The sequence below is a fragment of the Lithobates pipiens genome, unplaced genomic scaffold (genome assembly GCF_037356315.1).
Source record: "Lithobates pipiens isolate NorthernLeopardFrog02 unplaced genomic scaffold, aLitPip1_a1.2 Scaffold_8, whole genome shotgun sequence".
NCBI lineage: Eukaryota > Metazoa > Chordata > Amphibia > Anura > Ranidae > Lithobates > Lithobates pipiens.
Window position 1 is genome coordinate 401,122,135 of NW_027507903.1, and position 21,075 is coordinate 401,143,209.

At 44.7% G+C, this 21,075-nt stretch overlaps 1 protein-coding gene across 1 annotated transcript in view; it reads left to right on the plus strand.

Annotated features, from left to right (window-relative positions):
• The first annotated feature begins 604 nt into the window (after positions 1–604).
• Positions 605–21,075, plus strand: part of LOC143962172 (uncharacterized) — a 40,693-nt gene continuing 20,222 nt past the window's right edge. Inside the window, exon 1 of the mRNA XM_077471500.1 lies at positions 605–1,101. Within this exon, the coding sequence (XP_077327626.1) occupies positions 605–1,101 (497 nt within the window). The remainder of the gene's footprint in view (positions 1,102–21,075) is intronic.

Consider the following 21,075-nt stretch of genomic DNA (forward strand, 5'->3'; position numbering starts at 1 on the left):
ACGTATCCATGACCAACTTGTATCCTTTGTATCTTATTATGCTCCAAATTCAGGACAGGTGGACTTTTTTAGCAAGATGTTGCGGACATTGCTGCCCAAGGTCCAGGGACAAGTGATTTTGGGGGGGGGCAGCAATATCCCGCTGGACAGAGTTATGGATAAATCCAACCCTGACAGACCCACTTTCAAGAGACCGCCGACTGGGAGTAATAGGGTGGCTAGACTTTTACATCTCTATGATTTAATTGATGCATGGAGGGAGTCCAATCCCACGACTAGAGATTATACACATTTTTCGCAGGTGCACCATACATATTCCAGGATAGACCATATTCTGGTCCGCACACCTCTGCTCCCGTATCTAACGTCGGTATCGATACTATCCACCCCCTGGTCGGATCATTCTCCGATCAAGATGTCATTGACTGGGTTGTGGTCCAAAGCTTCCCCAGCCCCGTGGCGTTTGAATTCTAGTCTGTTAAAGGACCCCGTTTTGTGCGCTGAAATAGACAAAGCATTACAACAGTTTTTTGCGGGTAATAAATCCTTGGACACATCACCCGTGATTAATTGGGCGGCTCACAAAGCCACGATTAGGGGCATTATGATACAAATAGGCTCTAGGCAAAAACGAGCTCGTGACCATGCGATTCGACAACTGGAAACCAAATTGGACCAGCTGCTGCAGGAACAACATGCTCACCCGCTCTGCGACATTAGACATACGATTGACGATGTTAGACTGGAATTGAACTTGGCTCTGACGACTCAGGCGGAAAAACATATTGGCTGGACTAAACATAGGTACTATACCATGGGTGACAAACCGAATACTATGTTAGCCAGGAAACTGGTTCCCCGACCACATACGCCTACGTTACCTAAACTGCGGCTTTCTACGGGTCGCTCCACACAAAACCCTGAACTTATTCTGCAGGAATTTTACAAATTCTATTCCAAACTTTATGGCTCACAGACTACGTATGATTCTCGTAGAGCTGATCTCTTTTTCCGTGATGTTCCACTGCCTCAGCTGACCCGAGCCCACGCGGATCTGATGGAGGCTGAATTCACGGAATTGGAGATTAAAATGGCGATTAAGTCACTACACCCCTCGAAGGCCCCTGGACCAGATGGCTTTCCAGGCCAATATTATAGGAAATTCCAGGATGTCCTGATTCCTCACCTGTGCTCTTATTTTAATGAGCTTCGGAGGGGAAGCAAGATACCCCTACATGAAAATGTAGCTTATCTTAGTGTCATTCCTAAGCCGGGCAAGGATCACGGGGACTGTGCGAACTACCGACCGATCTCCCTGATCAATACTGACCTAAAGATTTTAACGAAAGTCTTAGCATTTAGACTTAACACTTTTCTGCCGAACTATATCCACCCTGACCAGGCCGGCTTTGTCCCGCTTAGACAGGCATCGGATCAGACCCGCAGGCTAATTAATCTTATATCAGCAGTGCAGTCGGACTGGGATGGTGGAGGTTCTAGACGGGGAATGCTGCTATCGTTGGATATTCAGAAAGCGTTTGACTCCCTTTCTTGGGAATATTTATTTGCTGTCCTACGCAGGTATGGTTTTGGTGAGCGCTTTTTGACTCTCCTCGGAACGCTTTATGACACACCATCAGCATCGTTGATGCTGCAGGGATATTCCTCTGAGCCTCTACCCATTAAAAGGGGTACGAGGCAGGGCTGCCCACTGTCCCCGCTCCTGTTTGTTCTTGCGATAGAGCCACTGGCCATTAGGATTAGGGAATGTCAGGATGTTCAGGGGATTAGGTGTGGAAATAGGGATCATAAATGCCTACTGTTCGCTGACGATCTCTTGCTAACGCTGACGTCACCAATTACTTCCCTCCCTAACCTACAGTGGTGTGAAAAAGTGTTTGCCCCCTTCCTCATTTCCTGTTCCTTTGCATGTTTGTCACACTTAAGTGTTTCGGAACATCAAACCAATTTAAACAATAGTCAAGGACAACACAAGTAAACACAAAATGCAATTTGTAAATGAAGGTGTTTATTACTAAAGGTGAAAAAAAATCCAAACCATCATGGCCCTGTGTGAAAAAGTGATTGCCCCCTAAACCTAATAACTGGTTGGGCCACCCTTAGCAGCAACAACTGCAACCAAGCGTTTGCAATAACGTGAATTGAGGCTTTTACAGCGTCCTGGAGGAATTTTGGCCCACTCATCTTTGCAGAATTGTCCTAATTCAGTTACATTAGAGGGTTTTCGAGCATGAACGGCCTTTTTAAGGTCATACCACAACATCTCAATAGGATTCAGGTCAGGACTTTGGCTAGGCCACTCCAAAGTCTTCATTTTGTTTTTCTTCAGCCATTCGGTGGTGGACTTGCTGGTGTGTTTAGGATCATTGTCCTGCTGCAGAACCCAAGTTCGTTTCAGCTTGAGTACACGAACAGATGGTTGGACATTCTCCTTCAGGATCTCTTGGTAGACAGCAGAATTCATAGTTCCTTTTATCACGGCAAGTCTTCCAGGTCCTGAAGCAGCAAAACAGCCCCAGACCATCACACTACCACCACCATATTTTAGTGTTGGTATAATGTTCTTTTTATGAAATGCAGTGTTCCTTCTACGCCAGATATACTTGGACACACACCTTCCAAAGAGTTCCACTTTTGTCTCATCGGTCCACAGAATGTTGTCCCAAAAGTCTTGGGGATCATCAAGATGTGTTGTGGAGAAATTGAGACGAGCTTTGATGTTCTTTTTGCTCAGCAGTGGTTTTCTCCTTGGAACTCTGCCATGCAGGCCATTTTTGCCCAGTCTTTTCCTGATGGTGGAGGCATGAACGCTGACCTTAACTGAGGCAAGTGGGGCCTGCAGTTCCTTGGACGTTGTTGTGGGGTCTTTTGTGACCTCTTGGATGAGTCGTCGCTGCGCTCTTGGGGTAATTTTGGGCGGCCGGCCACTCCTGGGAAGGTTCACCACTGTTCCATGTCTTCGCCATTTGTGGATAATGGCTCTCACTGTGGTTCGCTGGATTCCCAAAGCTTTGGAAATGGCTTTATAACCCTTTCCAGACTGATAGATCTCAATTACTTTCTTTCTCAATTGTTCCTGAATTTCTTTGGGTCTCGGCATGATGTGTAGCTTTTAAGGATCTTCTGGTGGACCTTACTGTGTCAAGCAGCTCCTATTTAAGTGATGCCTTGATTGTGAACAGGTGTGGCAATAATCAGGCCTGGGTGTGGATAGAGAAATTGAACTCAGGTGTGGACAACCACACTTATAGTATGTTTTAACATGGGGGGCAATCACTTTTTCACACAGGGCCATGATGGTTTGGATTTTTTTTCACCTTTAATAATAAACACCTTCATTTACAAATTGCATTTTGTGTTTACTTGTGTTGTCCTTGACTATTGTTTAAATTGGTTTGATGTTCCGAAACACTTAAGTGTGACAAACATGCAAAGGAACAGGAAATGAGGAAGGGGGCAAACACTTTTTCACACCACTGTATATGCGATTCTTCAACCCTTCTCCGAAATCTCGGGGTTGAGAGTTAATCAGTCCAAATCTAAAGCGCTCAATCTTTCCCTGTCGGAGGCCACACAGAAGGCTCTAGAGAGCACATACCAATTTAAGTGGGAGCCGGAGGCACTGCCATATCTTGGTGTTAATCTGACCCCGACTATCCAGTTGTTATACAGGAAGAATTACCCCCCACTCTACAAAACACTGACAGAGGACCTAGCTAAATGGCAGATACACCCTCCATCGTGGTTCGGCAGACTACACTCTATCAAAATGAATGTGTTGCCTAGAATACTGTATCTGTTCCGTACCCTACCGGTGGCTCTACTGCGTAGAGATCTACAAATGTTGCAAAATGAAATCCTTAGGTTTATTTGGGGACACAAGAGGCCCAGGGTGAACAGGAGCACAATGTACACCATAAGGAAACAGGGGGGACTGGGCCTGCCGGATCTGCAGAAATATTATCATGCGGCTCAGCTGGCCCACCTTACCAGATACCATTCACGCCACACACATGCTATTTGGATGGATATGGAATCTTATTCCTGTCGCCCCTTACAGGTTTCACAGCTATTATGGCTTCCAATGAAAGATAGACCGCTGATATTGTGTCCTACCCTGTCTCTGTCTCTGGCTATATGGGACAGGCTGTCAAAAATATACAAATTCAGATCGCCCCACAATCCGCTGGCGCCTTTGTTTAACAACAAGGAGTTCACCCCGGGCCTCTCTCCTCAACTGTTCAGCTGGTGGACAAATAAAGGGCTATTGCGCATTGCTGACCTATGTGACCGTAGGGGTATACTTTCTGAACAAGCTCTAACTGAAAAATTTGATATGCCGTCTTCGGAGAAGTTTCGATGTGCCCAATTAAGGCATTTCGTACAGAGTATGGCCCGTAGGGGAGACCTGGGGTCCCTGACTCCCATGGAGCAGTTGAGTTTGCAATATGACAAAATTAGAGGCCATTTATCAGCCATCTACACATTACTTAGGGGTCCAGGGAAGAAGTTGAGTTATATTTTCCAGTGGGAGCAGGACCTTCGGGAATCCTTTGAATTAGACGACTGGTGCACGCTCTCTGAGACGGCATATCGCTCTCTCGCCAACACATCGGTGATAGAGGCTAATTACAAGGTATTGTTGCGGTGGTACATGGTCCCAGCCAGATTGGCCGCCTTTGTTCCGGGAGCTACGTCCCATTGTTTTAGGGGATGCGGCCAGGTGGGGACCACCTACCATATTTGGTGGTCATGCCCGAAGGTCAGAAGGTTTTGGAATAGAGTGTTTAATTTTGTCTACACTATCACAGGACTGAACCTGAGGAAATCACCTAAGCTGGCCCTCTTGGGGGGCAAGGCGGCAGAGGCTTCCAGGCCTCAGCAGAGGCTCCTTACCTTTATATTTATTTCAGCTAAGATCACCATAGCTCGTAACTGGAAATCAGCCGCACTACCGATAGCCCAGCTTAAACATAAAATGTCATGGTTAATGCTGAACGAACGGTTATCCGCACTGTCTCAAGACATGATGAAAATGTTCTATAGAATTTGGGATCCATGGATTGTCTATCTAACTAATGGTTCCGGGAGGTATGCTGTTTAACGTTGCCATGGTAGCATGGGTTTGAGGATTCAGGACTACGGCTCCCTCCCCCCCCCCCCTCCCGCCCAGTTCTCCCCCTTTCCCTCTTTTTCTCCACTTTTTTCTACTCTCTATTCTTTTCTCTTCCCCTGCTATTGGGTCTTTCCTCTTTTCCTCACTGTTCTCTGTTTTCTTTACATCTCTCATTTAGCGGTGCTAGCTGCACAATTGGATATTTATATCACTCTAGAGGTAACAGCTTCGGCAGATGGGATCCTATGTGATCCGGGGTTATTAGATAAGGCACCTATTTCGCTGCCGCCAGCTTGTCTGCGGAACTGACCGGTGCGTTGGCCCATTATGCATTGTGCTTGATGTAATACTTTGCCGCATTAATGAGACTTTTGTTTGTATTGTACTGAAAACCTTTAATAAAAATATTGAAACATAAAAGTCAGGTTAGGGTTAGAAGTAAAAGTCAGGTTAGAGTTAGAAGTAAAAGTCGGGTTAGGGTTAAAAGTCGGGTTAGGGTTAGAAGTAAAAGTTGGGTTAGGGTTAGAAGTAAAAGTTGGGTTAACAAGTGTGTGTAAACCTTTTCAATCTTACTTACATTTCATGTCTGCTTGTTTCTTGGAGAAACTATCCCACTGTGGATACAACTCCTTGACAATTTCCAGCCACCCCTGGTCCCGTTTTTTATGATCCTTGTGTTGGGGATCAGCAATAGTGTATAAATATGCTCTTGGCCTCACCAGGCTGATCAAATGCTCAGTCCTCACCATGATTGCTGTAGTTCAAACCTGGGATTTCCTGGTTCTCAAGGTATCCTGGGTTTTTTCTTTTTAAAGGGAAGGTGTTTGATCACATGCTGATTTCAAAAATGCAAAATGCAAAACGCATCAAAAACACATCAAAAATTATGGACTTGCGTTTTTCTTGCACGCCCATTGAATTCTATTACATGCAAAATGCTGCATTTTGCGGGAAAAAAAGTCCCCGACCCTTTCCAAAAACACAGAGGCACAAAAATGCACTGATGTGAACATGTTCCATAGGATCCCATGTTAAAACATTTCCCTGCATTTCTGCAAAATGCAAAATGCATCAAAAAACGCGTTAGTGTGAATCAAGCCTGAAACACAATTGCTAACTGTTTTGCTAAATGTAGCACCACATAGTAAATTAATGTACATAATTGTGTTTCTACAGGCAAAATAAAAAATACATTATTGAGCTTGTTTGTTGTGCTTTGTGTTCCTCTTTTCTTTCTTCTTTTGAATTTAGTTTTGGGGGTGGTGGTTTTGGGGAAGTGCAAGATCTTTCTTTTATATCTTATAATTTCTATATGCATTTGTCCACCCAAAAAAAAAATCTCTTCAGCACACCTGCAAGTAAATGATAAAGGTGGAATCTTTATATATAACAGCTGTGGAGTTTTGCAGGTAATTCAGCTGGTGGATAGGCAGTGTTATATGTGTCAGTCCTGGTTCACATTGGTGTGATTTGACATGTCAAATCGGTGGCAATTGCACCATTCTAACTGGTGCGGCGCCGCATTTTCTAAAAGTCATTTCTGTACTACTTTTTGGTGACTTCGGGTGTGATTTTTATTGACATCAGTGCAGAAACCTGCACAGATATCTCTGAAATTCCCCCGTAGTCGGGACTGACATGTGGGAATAAAATTGTCAGCTGAACTCGCACGATTTCCTCCCCCTGTTAGTGTAAACCAGGGCTCAAACTACGCTGTGGGGTGTCGATGGGTGACCCCAGACGAGGATGTTTCGGGGCCACTCTGTGTAAAACGTGCTGAACAGTGGTGTGATATGTTTGTTATTTAAAAAAAAATAAAAAACAATCCTTTACCATCACATTAATGACAATCAGTTAATTTACATTTTTCAATTAAGCATGATGCTTTCAGTATCAACTTTTTAGACATCACCCTAAAGGGCGATCCGACTACGAGTGATATTTTAACATGCACTTATAGGAAACCATTCTCTGGTAACACTACACTTTTTGTAGCCAGTTTTTATCCATCCGACACCATTAATGCCATCCCTTATGGGGAGTTTATTTGAGCCAAATGAATCTGTTCAACAGCCTTTGAGCTGGAATGCAAGGTCATTCATCAGCGCTTATTGGACCAAGGTTATAACAAATCTGTTATACACCAAGGACTGGAAAGGGTTTTGATAATGGACAGAGAGGAATTTCTGTCAGATAAGGCTAAAACCAAGAGAGAGTATTAAAATAAGAATAAACCTTACAACTCTGGAAATAGAAGAACACATAAACCTATTACATTTGTAAGTACATTTTCCCAAGAATATCATCAGCCAGAATAATAAAAAATAATTCCAATACTGTATACAGATAATGATTTAAATGGGATATTGCAAGCAGGTTGCCATTAGTCTTTTTTCATCTAAACAATGCCAACCCACCTGACTCTCCTATTCTGGAAGTTACCCTTGTAGTACAAAAACCTGTAGGTGCTGTAATTTAGGTAAAACATTTGTTGTCACAGCCACAGATGAAGAGTTCATTATACAGCAATACATCAACTGTGGCACAAACAATGTCATTTACCTGATCACCTGTATTTCATGCAGCCTCCAATATGTAGGCTATACCACACGTCCTCTGAGAGCCTGTATAGTGGGACATTACTGTGAGACAAAAAACCCAAATGCTAGAAATATTTTGAATGCAATGTCTTACTTTAGAGAATGTTATCGGGATGTTCTTTCCTCATTTTGCTTCAGTGGAATAGAATGGTTGACTCACTCACCCAGAGGAGGTGACAGGGAGAAAAGGCTACTGGGGAGAGAAGCATGGTGGATTTTTAGATTAAAAACTAGATCACCTCAGGGGTTAAACCTGAGGTCGGATCTGGGCTTGCACTTATATTAAGAATGACTCTACCCAGAGCCTCCTCTCTCTCTCTCTTTTCCTTTCTTTTTTTTCACATACCTGGATTATTATTTTCATCTTTTTTATTATTATTTTTTTTTTAATTGTATGATGTGCTTTCTTATGCATATGTATATATGTGTATGAATGTATTCACGTGTGTGTGCATACGTGTACATATTTTCACTACAAGGTGTGTGAAAATTAGTGGCATACACATGGATCACCCAATATGTATTGCAGCTGATTCTCTTTTTTTGGATAATTGCCTGTGGTCAATTAAGACAATCAATGGGTGGAGCCTGTGATCTTCACAGCTACTATTTGTTTCAAAGTTTTATGTCTGTAATGTGGTTATGGCTAAGGCTGTATAGGCTGAAACGCATCAACTGACTTAATCTGCATTTGTTCACTGTGGCTATTCAATAAAATGAAGAAATTTTAGGAGCAACAACCGGAGTGTGGATCATTTTTTCCACAGGGCTCAAACTGTGCCTTTGTCTTTGTAATTCACCTGCTGCTATCCCAGGGACATAATTTCTTATCCAACTCCCTTAAGATTACCTTAAAATATCATTATAAAGTATCTCACAAAAGTGAGTACACCTCTCACATTTTTGTAAATATTTTATTATATCTTTTCATGTGACAACACTGAAAAAATGACACTTTGCTACAATGTAAAGTAGTGAGTGTACAGCTTGTATAGCAGTGTAAATTTGCTGTCCCCTCAAAATAACTCAACACACAGCGATTAATGTCTAAACCTCTGGCAAAGAAAAGTGAGTACACCCCTAAGTGAAAATGTTCACATTGGGCCCAGAGTGTCAATATTTTGTGTGGCCACCATTATTTTCCTTATATTTTAACCCTCTTGGGTATGGAGTTCATCAGAACTTCACAGGTTGCCACTGGAGTTCTCTTCCACTCCTCCATGATGACATCACGGAGCTGGTGGATGTTAGAGACCATGTGCTCATCCACCTTCCATTTGAGGATCCTCCATTTGAGGATGCCCCACAAATGTTAAATAGGGTTTAGGTCTAGAGACCTGCTTGGCCAGTCCATCACCTTTACCCTCAGCTTTTTTAGCAGTGGTAATTTTTAGGCAGTGGTAATTTTGGAGGGGTGTTTGGGGGTCATTGTCATGTTGGAATAGTGCCCTGAAGCCCAGTCCGAAGGGAGGGGATCATGCTCTGCTTCGGTATGTGACAGTACATGTTGGCATTCATGGTTCCCTCAATGAACTCTAGCTATCTATCTTTAGAAGAGGCTTTCTTCTGGGATGACAGCCATGCAGACCAATTTGATGCAGTGTGCGGAGTATGGTCTGAGCACTGACAGGCTGACCCCCCCACCCCTCCAACCTCTGCAGCAATGCTGGCAGCACTTATACGTCTATTTCCCAAAGACAACCTCTTGATATGACGTTGGGCGCGTGCACTCAACTGCTTTGGTCGACCATGGCGAGGGCTGTTCTGAGTGGAACCTGTCCTGTTAAACCGCTGTATGGTCTTGGCCAGCATGCTGCAGCTCAGTTTCAGGCAATCTTCCTTATAACCTAGGCCATCTTTATGTAGAGCAACAATTATTTTTTTAAGATTCTTGGAGAGTTATTTGCCATCAGGTGCCATGTTGAACTTCCAGTGACCAGTATGAGAGAGTAAGAGTGATAACACCAAGTTTAACACACCTGCTCCCCATTCACACCTAAGGGCTTGTAACACTATCAAGTCACATGACACTGGGGAGGGAAAATTGCTAATTGAGCCCCATTTGAACATTTTCACTTAGGTGTGTACTCGCTTTTGTTGCCAGTGGTTTAGACATTAATGGCTGTGTGTTGAGTTATTTTGAGGGGACAGCAAATTGACACTGTTATACAAGCTGTACACTCACTACTTTACATTGTAGCAAAGTGTCATTTATTCAGTGTTGTCACATGAAAAGATATACTAAGATAGTTACAAAAATGTGAGGGGTGTACTCACTTTTGTGAGATACTGTATGTAGAAATACAGATTTGCATATATGCAAATAAACAATAATAAAAAAATGCTAATCCTGGTTTTGATCAAATATTAGCAGCTACAATCAAAAGAGCATGGTTTCACCTTCTGACCCAGAAATGAGTCATTGTAATGACCCGGAAGTTCCTGTTCTGGTGAGGATCTCCATCTAGGTGGACATAGCGAGGTCCCTCTTTAGCAAAGAGGAGATACTGCTTATTTGCTAGGTAAGCATAGGAAATGTACTTGTGCTTACTCAATATGGGGGTGGATGTGGTAGTTAGATTTGGTGTGGGTGGGGTTCATTGATTTGTTTGGCATCACCACACATTTGCTTCTGGCTCATGTACACACATCACTTCCTGCATTTGTTCTGCTGATGTAAATCAATAAGGCCTAAGCAAATATAAATGAGCTTTTCTTTCTATTAAAATATATATGACTTGTTTCACAGTTGGGTGACTTTTCCAGCAAAATTGGACCTCCGAATTGCATGACAAGTTGTACCCCATGATTCTCAATGATAATAACCATTCATATCTGTGCTACTTCAAGTTGCAACAACTTCAAAGTAGTCCCTGTACTACTTTGGTGTGACTTTCATGTGACTTGAGGTGCATAGGGCCGCAATATTACACAGGCATTCCCAGAAGTTGGGGCCAAGTTGCATCAGAAAAGTGACAGCAAAATAATGTGACTTTCAGGTCGCAGTAGTGTGAATGAGATTCATGGATAATACCTTTGAATTAGGCACTATTCTCACTTGTGCATCCTGCAAGTGAGTCATATTTGTCTCTGCTCTACTTTGGTTTGACTTTGATGTGACTTGAGGTCCATATACCACAAGATTACACAGGCATTGGTCACACAAGTGCAAATAAGGCCTAATTCAAAAGGTGCTATCAAAGAATCCCATTAAGTTTCTTTCACACTTGGCTGAATTTTCATACAACTTGAGGTCCATAAGGCCCCTTTCACACTTGTGCGACCTGAAAGTCCCGTAATTTTTCAGCACTTTTTGCCAAAAATTTGATGTGATTTGAAGCAATACCAGTGTAATCTTGAGGTATATGGACGCAGGAGTCACAGGACAAGTCGTACAAGTTTGAAAGGGGCCTTAGGGCTGATTCACACTGCTGTGCTGTCCGTCATCGGATGTGATTTGTCCGGCACTGCAAATCACATGCAATGTCTGTGTGATGCAAACTCATCCATACAGATTGTATGGTTGAATTTGCATTGCATTAAGACCAAACTCTCACAGGTCCCTTTTTTTTTGGTCAGCAGCAAAATCAGATCGCATGGGTGTTGTATGAATTTGCAGTTAGCCCTTGTAAACACGGTCAGAGATTCTGTCGGAATGTTTCCTATTGGACCGCTTTGTCGGATATTCCGACTGTGTGTGGTCTGCATCGGACTGTTTCCGTCGGAATATCCGACGGACCAATTTTTCCAACTTGCCGGTAAAATTTTCCGACAAAATGCTCATATCGGACATACTCCGATCATGTGTAGCCTACTCCGACGGACAAAGTGCCACGCATGCTCAGATAAAATTCCTAGACCAAAGCTATTGGCTACTAGCCTGAACGTAGTCCCGTCTAACGAAATAACTCATTACGTTATGTACAATCGGATTTTCCGACAACTTAAGCCGCGTACACACGGGCGGACTGTCTGGCCAACTAAATCCGTCAGACAATCCGACGGACAGTCCGTCCTACTTTCGAATGAACGGACTTGACCACACACGATGAACAAACAGTCCGTTGAAAGCTTGCGCGATGACGTGTACAGCACATACGACGGGACTAGAAATAGGACGTCCAATACACAGCAATGCAACCTTCCGCCGTGTAAATCCTTTCTGAGCATGCGCCATACTTAGTCCGTCCAACTAGCCTACTCACGAGCGGACTGTCCGCTGAAACCAAAGTTGGACGGACAATATTACGGAAATTCCAAAATACTTAGTCCGCCAGACTGCACGCTGAAAAAGTCCGCTGAAGCCCACACACGAGCGGACTGTCCGCTGAAATGTGTTTCGGCGGACTAAGTTGGACAGACAGTCCGCCCGTGTGTACGCGGCTTTAGTCCGACCATGTGTATGCAACATCACTTCCGGACCTAATCAGTTGGAATTACTCCGACGGATTTGGTAGTCGGAATCTCCGACCGTATGTACAAGGGCTAAGCTCTGCAATATGCAAAATGATTTGTGGGTGTCATTAGCTTTCTACTGACACTGCCAGCAGTTTGCATATGGCAGTGTTCCTGCATCACTCCAGTGTGAACTGGCCCTGACCCTAAGTTCGCACCCATGTATTTTTTAGTGCGTTTTGCAGTTTTCAGAAGCACTCTACAGTCAATTTAACATGATTTCCTATGGTACTAGTTCACATCTATGCGTTTTGCGACCAGTGCATTTTTGTAAACAGTCAGAGACTTTTTTCCCGCCATTTGCAGGTATTAGATTTCAATGGAACTGCACCAGAAAGACAACTGTTGCATTTGTGATGCGATTTTTGATGTGTTTTGCTGTACTTATTTTAACACTGTATATAGCTGATTGCTAACCAGGGGGCCAGGAAGCCAGCTGCTGCATCCTTAACAACCAATGAGTCATCAGCTGTCAGCAATAAAAAAAAATGCCAGCCAAAAAAAATCACAAAAAAATTGCATGGGGTCCCCCCCAAGTCTATACCCCAGGCCCTTAGGGTCTAGTATGGATTCAGCGAGGACCCCATGCCAAAATGAAAAAAAAATGGCATGGAGTAACCCCCAGGTCTATACCAGGCCATTCGGTTCTAGCATGGACCTGGAGGGAAACCCCCCCATGCCAAAAGTTTAAAAAAATGGCGTAGGAGTTTCCCCCAAAATCCATACCAGACCCTTATCTGAGCACGTAACCTGGCAGGCTGCAGGAACAGGGGGGTGCTCAGAGAGCCCGTCCACTTCATTCTTTGGGAAAAATGGGGGCAGGCTTTCTGTGTGATGCCAACGGATGGTCACGCCCCATGGCTGTGTAAGAGATGCCATACGGCGGGTGATAACACAACAGAGGAAGACGATGGCAAGGAAGAACACTGCGGGGAAGAACACAGCAGTGGGAGAAGTAGGCGGTGGTAGGAGAGACGGCAACAGAAGACAGCAACAGAAGATGGTGGCAAGAGAGACAGCACCAGGAGAAGATGACGGCAGGAGACACAGCTGGGGGGAGAAGACCACTCAGAGTTATTTTATAATAAAGGAATTGTCAAAATTGTTTTGTATTTTGTCACAATTCACTTGTTTTTTTTGGTGAATGGGTAGGGGTACAATGTACCTGATACCCATTCACATAGGAGAGGCAAGATCTGGGGGCCCGTATGCAGATCCCCACAAGCACTGGGCTAGGGTTGTGGGGATGAGGCCCTTGTCTCCATCAACATAGGGACAAGGAGTTTTGGGGGGCCACAAAGCACCCTCCACATGTTGAGGGCATGTGGCCTGATACAGTTCAGGAGGGGGGGCGCTCCCATGCCCCCCTCTTTTCCTGCAGCCTGCCAGGTTGCATGCTCAGATAAGGGTCTGGTATGAATTTTGGGGGGAACCCCACTGCATTTTTTTAAAAAATTTTGGCGCAGGGTTCCCTTTAATATCCATACCAGAGCTGAAGGGCCTGGTATGAATTTTGGGAGGACCCTCATGCAATATTATTTCTTTTGGTGCAGGGTTACCCTTAATATTCATACCAGACCCAAAGGGCCTGGTATTGGACTGGGTTGGGAACTCACACCGTTTTTTTCAATGATTTTTATCTATATTACATTATAGATTACAGCCGCAAACAGTTTTAAAAGACATTTTTTTCTTTAGAAATTTAATTTTGCTGTGGTAATGTTCTAAACATGGGGACGATGCACAGGCATACTAAGGACACCCCCAAGGCATGATATTTAAATGAATTTCATTTTTATTGTTTCACTTTAAGCATTATTAAAATTAATTCTCCTGAAAAAAATTATATTTTTTAAAACTTTTTTTGCATTAATACATGCCCTCTGGGGCAGGACGTGGGTCTCCATACACTTTTTATGGCAATAACTTGCATATACACTTTAATGGTGTTCACACACATTATTTGCCTTTTTGCAAGTTCTGGCGCGAACCGAACTGGGGGTGTTCAGCTCATCCCTACTCAATGACACATGAGCATGGTTAGTACCATAATATTAATGCCTCAAATGCAAAACATTATTGTATAGAATTAAAAGAATAAATTATTAGTAATAGTATGTTCTATGTATGGTTGTGCTCAGCTGCATGCCCTGCTACCTTTAAAGGTTCAAGCCATGGGTTTGAATCCCACCAATGGTATCATCTCCTGAAGATGTATGTTGTACTCAGCTGCATAATTAGCAAATGCACATCTGTTTGGTTTATTCCATAATTTTAACTGTTCAAATGCATGCAATGGTATGCAATTATTCAATAATATTATAGTGTGGAATTCCAAAAATCTAGCTATTCAAAAATCAAGGAAAAAAACAGCATAGGCTCCCCCCCCCCCCCCAGCACATACCAGGCCCTTCGGATCTGGTATGGACTTTAAGGGGAATCCCATGCCAAAAAAAAAAAAGTGACATAGTTCCCCTCCAAAATCCACACCAGGCCTTTCAGGTCTGGTATGGATTTTAAGGGGAACCCTGCACCAAAATTAAAAAAAATGGCGTAGGGGTCCGTCCAAAATCCATACCAGACCCTTATCTGAGCATGCAACCTGGCAGGTCAGGAAAGGTGGGAGACAAGCAAGTGCCCCCGAACCATATCAGGCCACACACCCTCAACATGGGAACAAGGTGCTTTGGGAAAGCACCCTGTCCCCATGTTGATGGGGACAAGGGCCTCATCCCCACAACCCTTGCCCGGTGGTTATGGGGGTCTGTGGGTGGGGGGCTTATTGGAATCTGGAAGCCCTCTTTAACAAGGGGGCCCCCAGATCCCGCCTCCCCTATGTGAATGGGTATCGGGTATATTGTACCCCTACCCATTCACCTAAAAAAGCTGTGAAATGTGACAAAAGACAATAGCCGGTTTTTGACAATTAATTTATTAAAAATGTCTTCTTCTTTCCCCTACTTCTTTCTCCATCTTCATGCGGGTTTTCTCCTTCCTCCAGCATCTTCTTCCCCCACTTCTTCCGCTGCTTCTTCCCCCGCTTCTTCCTCCACTTCTTCCTCCACTTCTTCCTCTGGTCTTTCACCATCTTCCTCTGGCTTCTTCTTCCCCCCGCTTCGTCCTTCAGTCTTTCTCCTCCGCCGCTCCTGCCACGACCTGCTGAACATAAAACTATGGATGTCCTCCAACGCTGTGGCCAGCCGATCTGTCCGCTTGCATAGCGCACTTTTTTATATAACTATGGGGAGTGGCCACCGGATGATGTCATCAGGAGACCCCGCCCCCTTGTGACATCATTGACCCATTATGCCCTGGGCAGTGAAGTCACAATTGGCAGGAGTCTCGGAGTGACATAATGCACCCCATCGCAGCATTGGATGAGGTTAATTTTTTGAATATTCAGCGGGAGCAGCAGCGAAAGCAGCAGTGGAGAAAGCCTGGTGGAATAAAGGAAATGTCAAAAACTGGCTATTGCCAGATCATCCTCCCACTCTCCCTAGAAGTCCTTAACAATGTCCATGATTCCGGAAAAGACATAGGGGAAGTCCATACCCCACGCCAAAGCGACCCTCCTTTGAACTTCCCACTGAAGCCGGAAAAGCCTGGGCAACTCTCTGGGCTTCCCTTTCCCGGGCAGGACACAGGCATCAGGGGACATCTTCGCCCACTGCCTGTAGGTGGGAGAGCTGGTCTGAGTGGTGGAGGGTCCCTGCACAAAATGATGTCTGCTAAAGATAGGGGTTCCTGTAGCTTCTCAGGGTTCCCCAGCAAGATATGGCTCCTCTCTCCCCTCAGACGGTACATCTAGGACCTGGGAATCTCCTGTCTCCCACTCCTCCTCTGAGCAACTCTCTGGAGATGACCATTCTGCTAGCTTCTCTAGGGACCTGAACTCCGCTATCAGTCTGGGGATCTCCAATTTATGGCCTTGTCCCTGCATTCCTCTTCCAGCTCACCTGAAGGCAGACTCCCTTCCAATACTGGCTCCTTCCGTTCGGGGATAGCGAGGGATATAGATGCAGCTTTTCATGGACCACTGGCTCCTGCAGGGAAGTACTCACAGTCACCAGGTCCTCGACCAGGCTGCAAGTCATATCAGACTCTTCACCTATCTCGCTTTTCTTCGCAGGGGAGTCACCAGGCTCAGACACGACTCCGCCTTTTTGGGATGACTCCAGGCCCGCTCCAGCCTTCCGGGATGTCCATGGCAGCAATGTGCAGAGTACTGAATGCAGGTCCACTTGGTAGTATCATGGATCCTGCTGGTTTGATGCAAGCCGGGTGAGCAGTTTTCTACAATGACCGCACTGGATCCAAGCACTCACCACCGCTGTTGTTATCTGGCACTCTGGCCACTCTGGGCACAGCTGGCACAACTTTACTTTTCAAGCAGGAATTTGGATCAAAAGTTTAGACTGTCCAGCAACAGCAGGTCACTGGACATAATTGTAATCCATGAAGCCCTGAACCAATCTTTTACAATTAACAACATTGTTGATACAGATCATTAGGAATGAGCCGAACACCAGAACATGCGAACAGACAAAAAATTTGTGCGAACATGAGAACACCATTACAGGCTATAGGGCAGGAATGTAAAAAATCAAAAGCATTAACTTTAAAGGTTCAGATACAATTTATTGCCATAAAAAGTGTTTGGGGACCCATGTACTGCCCCAGGGGACATGTATCAATGCAAAAAAGTTTTTAAAATGGACATTTTTTCAGGAGCAGTAATTTTAATAATGCTTAAAGTGGAAGTAAACCCATCGATTTAAACAGTTAAAAAAAAAAAGGCATGCCGGGAATGCTAACTGCACATTGGCTGTGCTCTCAGCCAAACTATCAAACCATCCAATGGCTGGCATCATAACAAATCACATGTGCAGCACCATAGCAGTTGAAGATTAAACAGAGGCAAAGATGGCAGCTTCCTTGGCTAAAAACGATAGGGGAGTTTACTTCCACTTTAAAGTGAAACAATAGCAACAAAATGTCCCTTTAAATATTGTGCATGGGGGGTCCCCTTTGTCGGCCTGCAAAATAGTGCCTCTTTCCCATGTTTATAACAGTACCGCAGTAAAATGATATTTCTAAAGTGTAATTTAAAATTGCTTGCGGCTGTAATGTATTTTTGGATCCTGGCAATATACCGTATATACTCGAGTATAAGCCGAGATTTTCAGCCTCTTTTTTGAGGCTGAAAGTGCCCCCCTCGGCTTATACTCGAGTCATCGCTGTCTGCCTGCTCGATCAGCGTGTCGAGCAGACAGACAGCGGCCATTCTATAATTCAAAAGCCGCGCCTCCGGCTCCGCCTTCGCCTGTGATAGGCGGAACACTGAATTTCCCAGCAGCCTGTGTTCCGCCTATCACGGACATCGTCTCATCCTCGTACTACGGACGAGGATGAGACGATGTCCGTGATAGGCGGAACACAGGCTGCTGGGAAATTGTGTTCCGCCTATCACAGACAGGGAGGCGCGGCATTTGAACAGGGGAATGGGCGCCGACGAAGAGCGGTGATCCTGGGACGGGACCGGACGGAGGCTCGGCTCGGGACGGGACGGGACCGGACGGAGTCTCGGGACGGGACGGGACCGGACGGAGGCTCGGGACGGGACGGGACCGGACGGAGGCTCGGGACGGGACGGGACCGGACGGAGGCTCGGGACGGGACGGGACCGGACGGAGGCTCGGGACCGGACGGAGGCTCGGGACACAGGTAGGCTGGACACACAAGGCCACACACACACACACACACACACACACACACACACACACACACACACACACGGATGGACACACACAGGGATGGATGGATGGATGGACACACACACAGGGATGGATGGATGGATGGACACACACACACACAGGGATGGATGGATGGATGGACACACACACACACAGGGATGGATGGATGGATGGACACACACACACACAGGGATGGATGGACACACACACACACAGGGATGGATGGATGGATGGACACACACACAGGGATGGACAGGCATATCTCACCCTCGGCTTATACATGAGTCAATAGGTTTCCCAGTTTTTTGGGGGTAAATTGGGGGCCTCGGCTTATACTCGGGTCGGCCTATACTCGAGTATATACGGTACATAAAAAATCATTGAAAAAAATGGGTTCTCCCCATCCATTATTAGGCCCTTCAGGTCTGGTATGGATTTTAAGGGGAACCCTACACCAATTTTTTTTTTTAAATGGCGTGGGGGTCCCCCCATAATCCATATCAGACCCTAACCTGAGCATGCAACCTGGCAGGCCACAGGAAAATGGGGCGAGCACCCCCCTCCTGAACTGTACCAGGCCACATGCCCTTAATATGGGGAGAGTGCTTTAGGAACCTCCCAAACACCTTGTCCCCATGTTAATAGGGACAAGAGCCTCATCCGCACAACCCTTGACCAATGTTTGTGGGGGCCTGTGGGCAGGGGGCTTATCAGAATCATGAAGCCACCTTTAATATGGGGTCCCCCAGATCCTCCCCCCATGTGAATGGGTATGGAGTACATTGTACCCCATACCCATTCCTGCCGACTGCCAGCTTTTTTGAGTGACAGCTGTTATATAGCCAAGGGCGGGGCTAACCGGTGAAGTAAACGGGGGACCCCCTGCCCCCTCTGATGATACATGATGTCAGAAGAGGCGGGTAATTGGGTTACATCACTGGGTGGCCCCGCCCTTGGCTATATAAAAGCTGTCACCGCGAAAAGACTGCATAGGAGGTGGAGATTTTCCGGGGTTTTTTTTGGGACCAGTAGTACCGTGATTTAAGATAGATGGTCATCGAGGGACACTTTTTTTTTATAAAGAAATTGTCAAAAACTGTTTGCTGTCATTTTTAGTTTTTTTACACTTTTTTGGTGAATGGGTCGGGTTACACTGTACACTGGCATTGCTATGGATGCTAAATTTGCGCCTAGCGCAGCCAGTCTGTTTATGGCCAAGTGGGAAGATAACATGTTTTTTACAGACTCACCCATAGAGCTTGTCATCTTTAAATGATATATAGACAATATTTTTATCTTGTGGAAAGGAGAAGAAACACAATTGGTACAATTTCTGGAAATGTGAACATGAACAATAGGAATATCACTTTGACATGACATGGGATATAAGTAAACACATGTGACATTGCTAGACTTAGAAATAATGCAAGAAGACAACACACTTAGCACTAAAATACATTTTAAAAATGTTGACAAGAATATTTACTTAAAATGGAGAGCTGCCACCACCAGAACTGGCTTTGCAATATCCCCAAGGGACAACTAATGCGTTTACGAAGGAACTGCGCAAAGAATGATGATTATATAATCCAGACAAAAAAGATAGACCACAATCTATAAAGATTACAATGGTGACCATATCAAGGCAAAAAATATAAGAAGTGGAAAAAATTTATCAAATTGAACTCATTAAAGATAAACATAAACACAATTCCAGAACCAATGTAGCACCAATCATTCTAGTTTATAATGCCCAACATAAAAATGTTGATAAAATATTCAAACGCCACTGGCTTATTCTGCTAACAGATATACATTTGAAACCACTCCTTCCACAGATACTGAAATTTGTATACAAAAAAGCTTCAACACTAATGCCGTGTACACACGATGGGACTTTCCGGCAGACTTGGTCCGACAGACTTTCCGACGTACTTTGTAGCGGAGGTCCACCAGACTTTCAAACGAACGGACTTGGCCACACACGATCACTCCAAAAGTCCGCCAGTTTAGAATGTGGTGACATACAGCACGTACAACGGGACTAGAAAAAGGAAGCCCATGACCCAGTACGCCACCCTTTGGGCTCCTTCTGCTAATCTCATGTTTATCTTGTATTAGTAGAAGTTTGGTTAGAGGTGATTCACGCTTTTCAGACTTCCGCTTATTTAGATTATTTTCTGCAGTTCAGTTTGTGCTTGTGAGGTTTGTATCTGGTTTTCAGTGCATGTAGATCAGTTAGTCCCTGTATAGTAGGTTCTGGTCTGCTCATTCCTGTTCTTCAGGTCACTCTTCATAAGCCTTGCTGTTCTTCAGTGCGTTTGGTTAAGTTTGTTTATTTAAACAGCTGACCGTTTTGAAGCCATTGTGCGTGGACGTACTCATTCTCAAGTTCATGCTGTGTGGAGGCTTGGTGTTGGGGTTAATACTTTGACCCGAGCCCAGTCCATGAACATGGACGAAGAATTAGCTGTGCCAGCGTGACCAATTCTCGCACATGCCTTTGCTTCGTGAGATCCGTGAGAATAATCCTGAGGATTTCAGGAATTATCTCAGGATGACAGACCCCATTTTTCACCATCTGCTGGCTTTGCTGACCCCTTATATCAGCAGGCAGGATACCTGCACGCGGCAAGCCATCACTCCGGAGCAGAGGCTAGTCACCATGTTGCGGTACTTGGCGACAGGGAGAAGCCCGCAGGACCTCAAGTTCATGACAGGCATCTCCCCCCAGGCTCTGGGATCATTATCCCAGAGACCTGTTCTGCCATTATTCAGGTCCTGCAGGAAGACTATATTAAGGTAAGTTTCATCCTTTAACATTACATTATATATATTGAATGTTTGCTAATGTATTGTATTCATTTCATCATTACCTAATTACCATGATTGGAATATGCTGTGAATGTCCCCTTTATCTTCATGCATGCATGTTTTTTTTTCATTTTTAATAAAAAATCCTTTTGTGGCCAACAATGCATATTTTCCTTCACTAACTTCCCCAGCATGCAATCCTGGGACACTTATAGCCTAGCCCCTTTAACAATGTATATTCTCAGCTCCATTGTACTGCTTTCCCCCGAACCACCCCCTCAAATGTCTACAAGTGTAATGTGTGGTCTGAAAAACA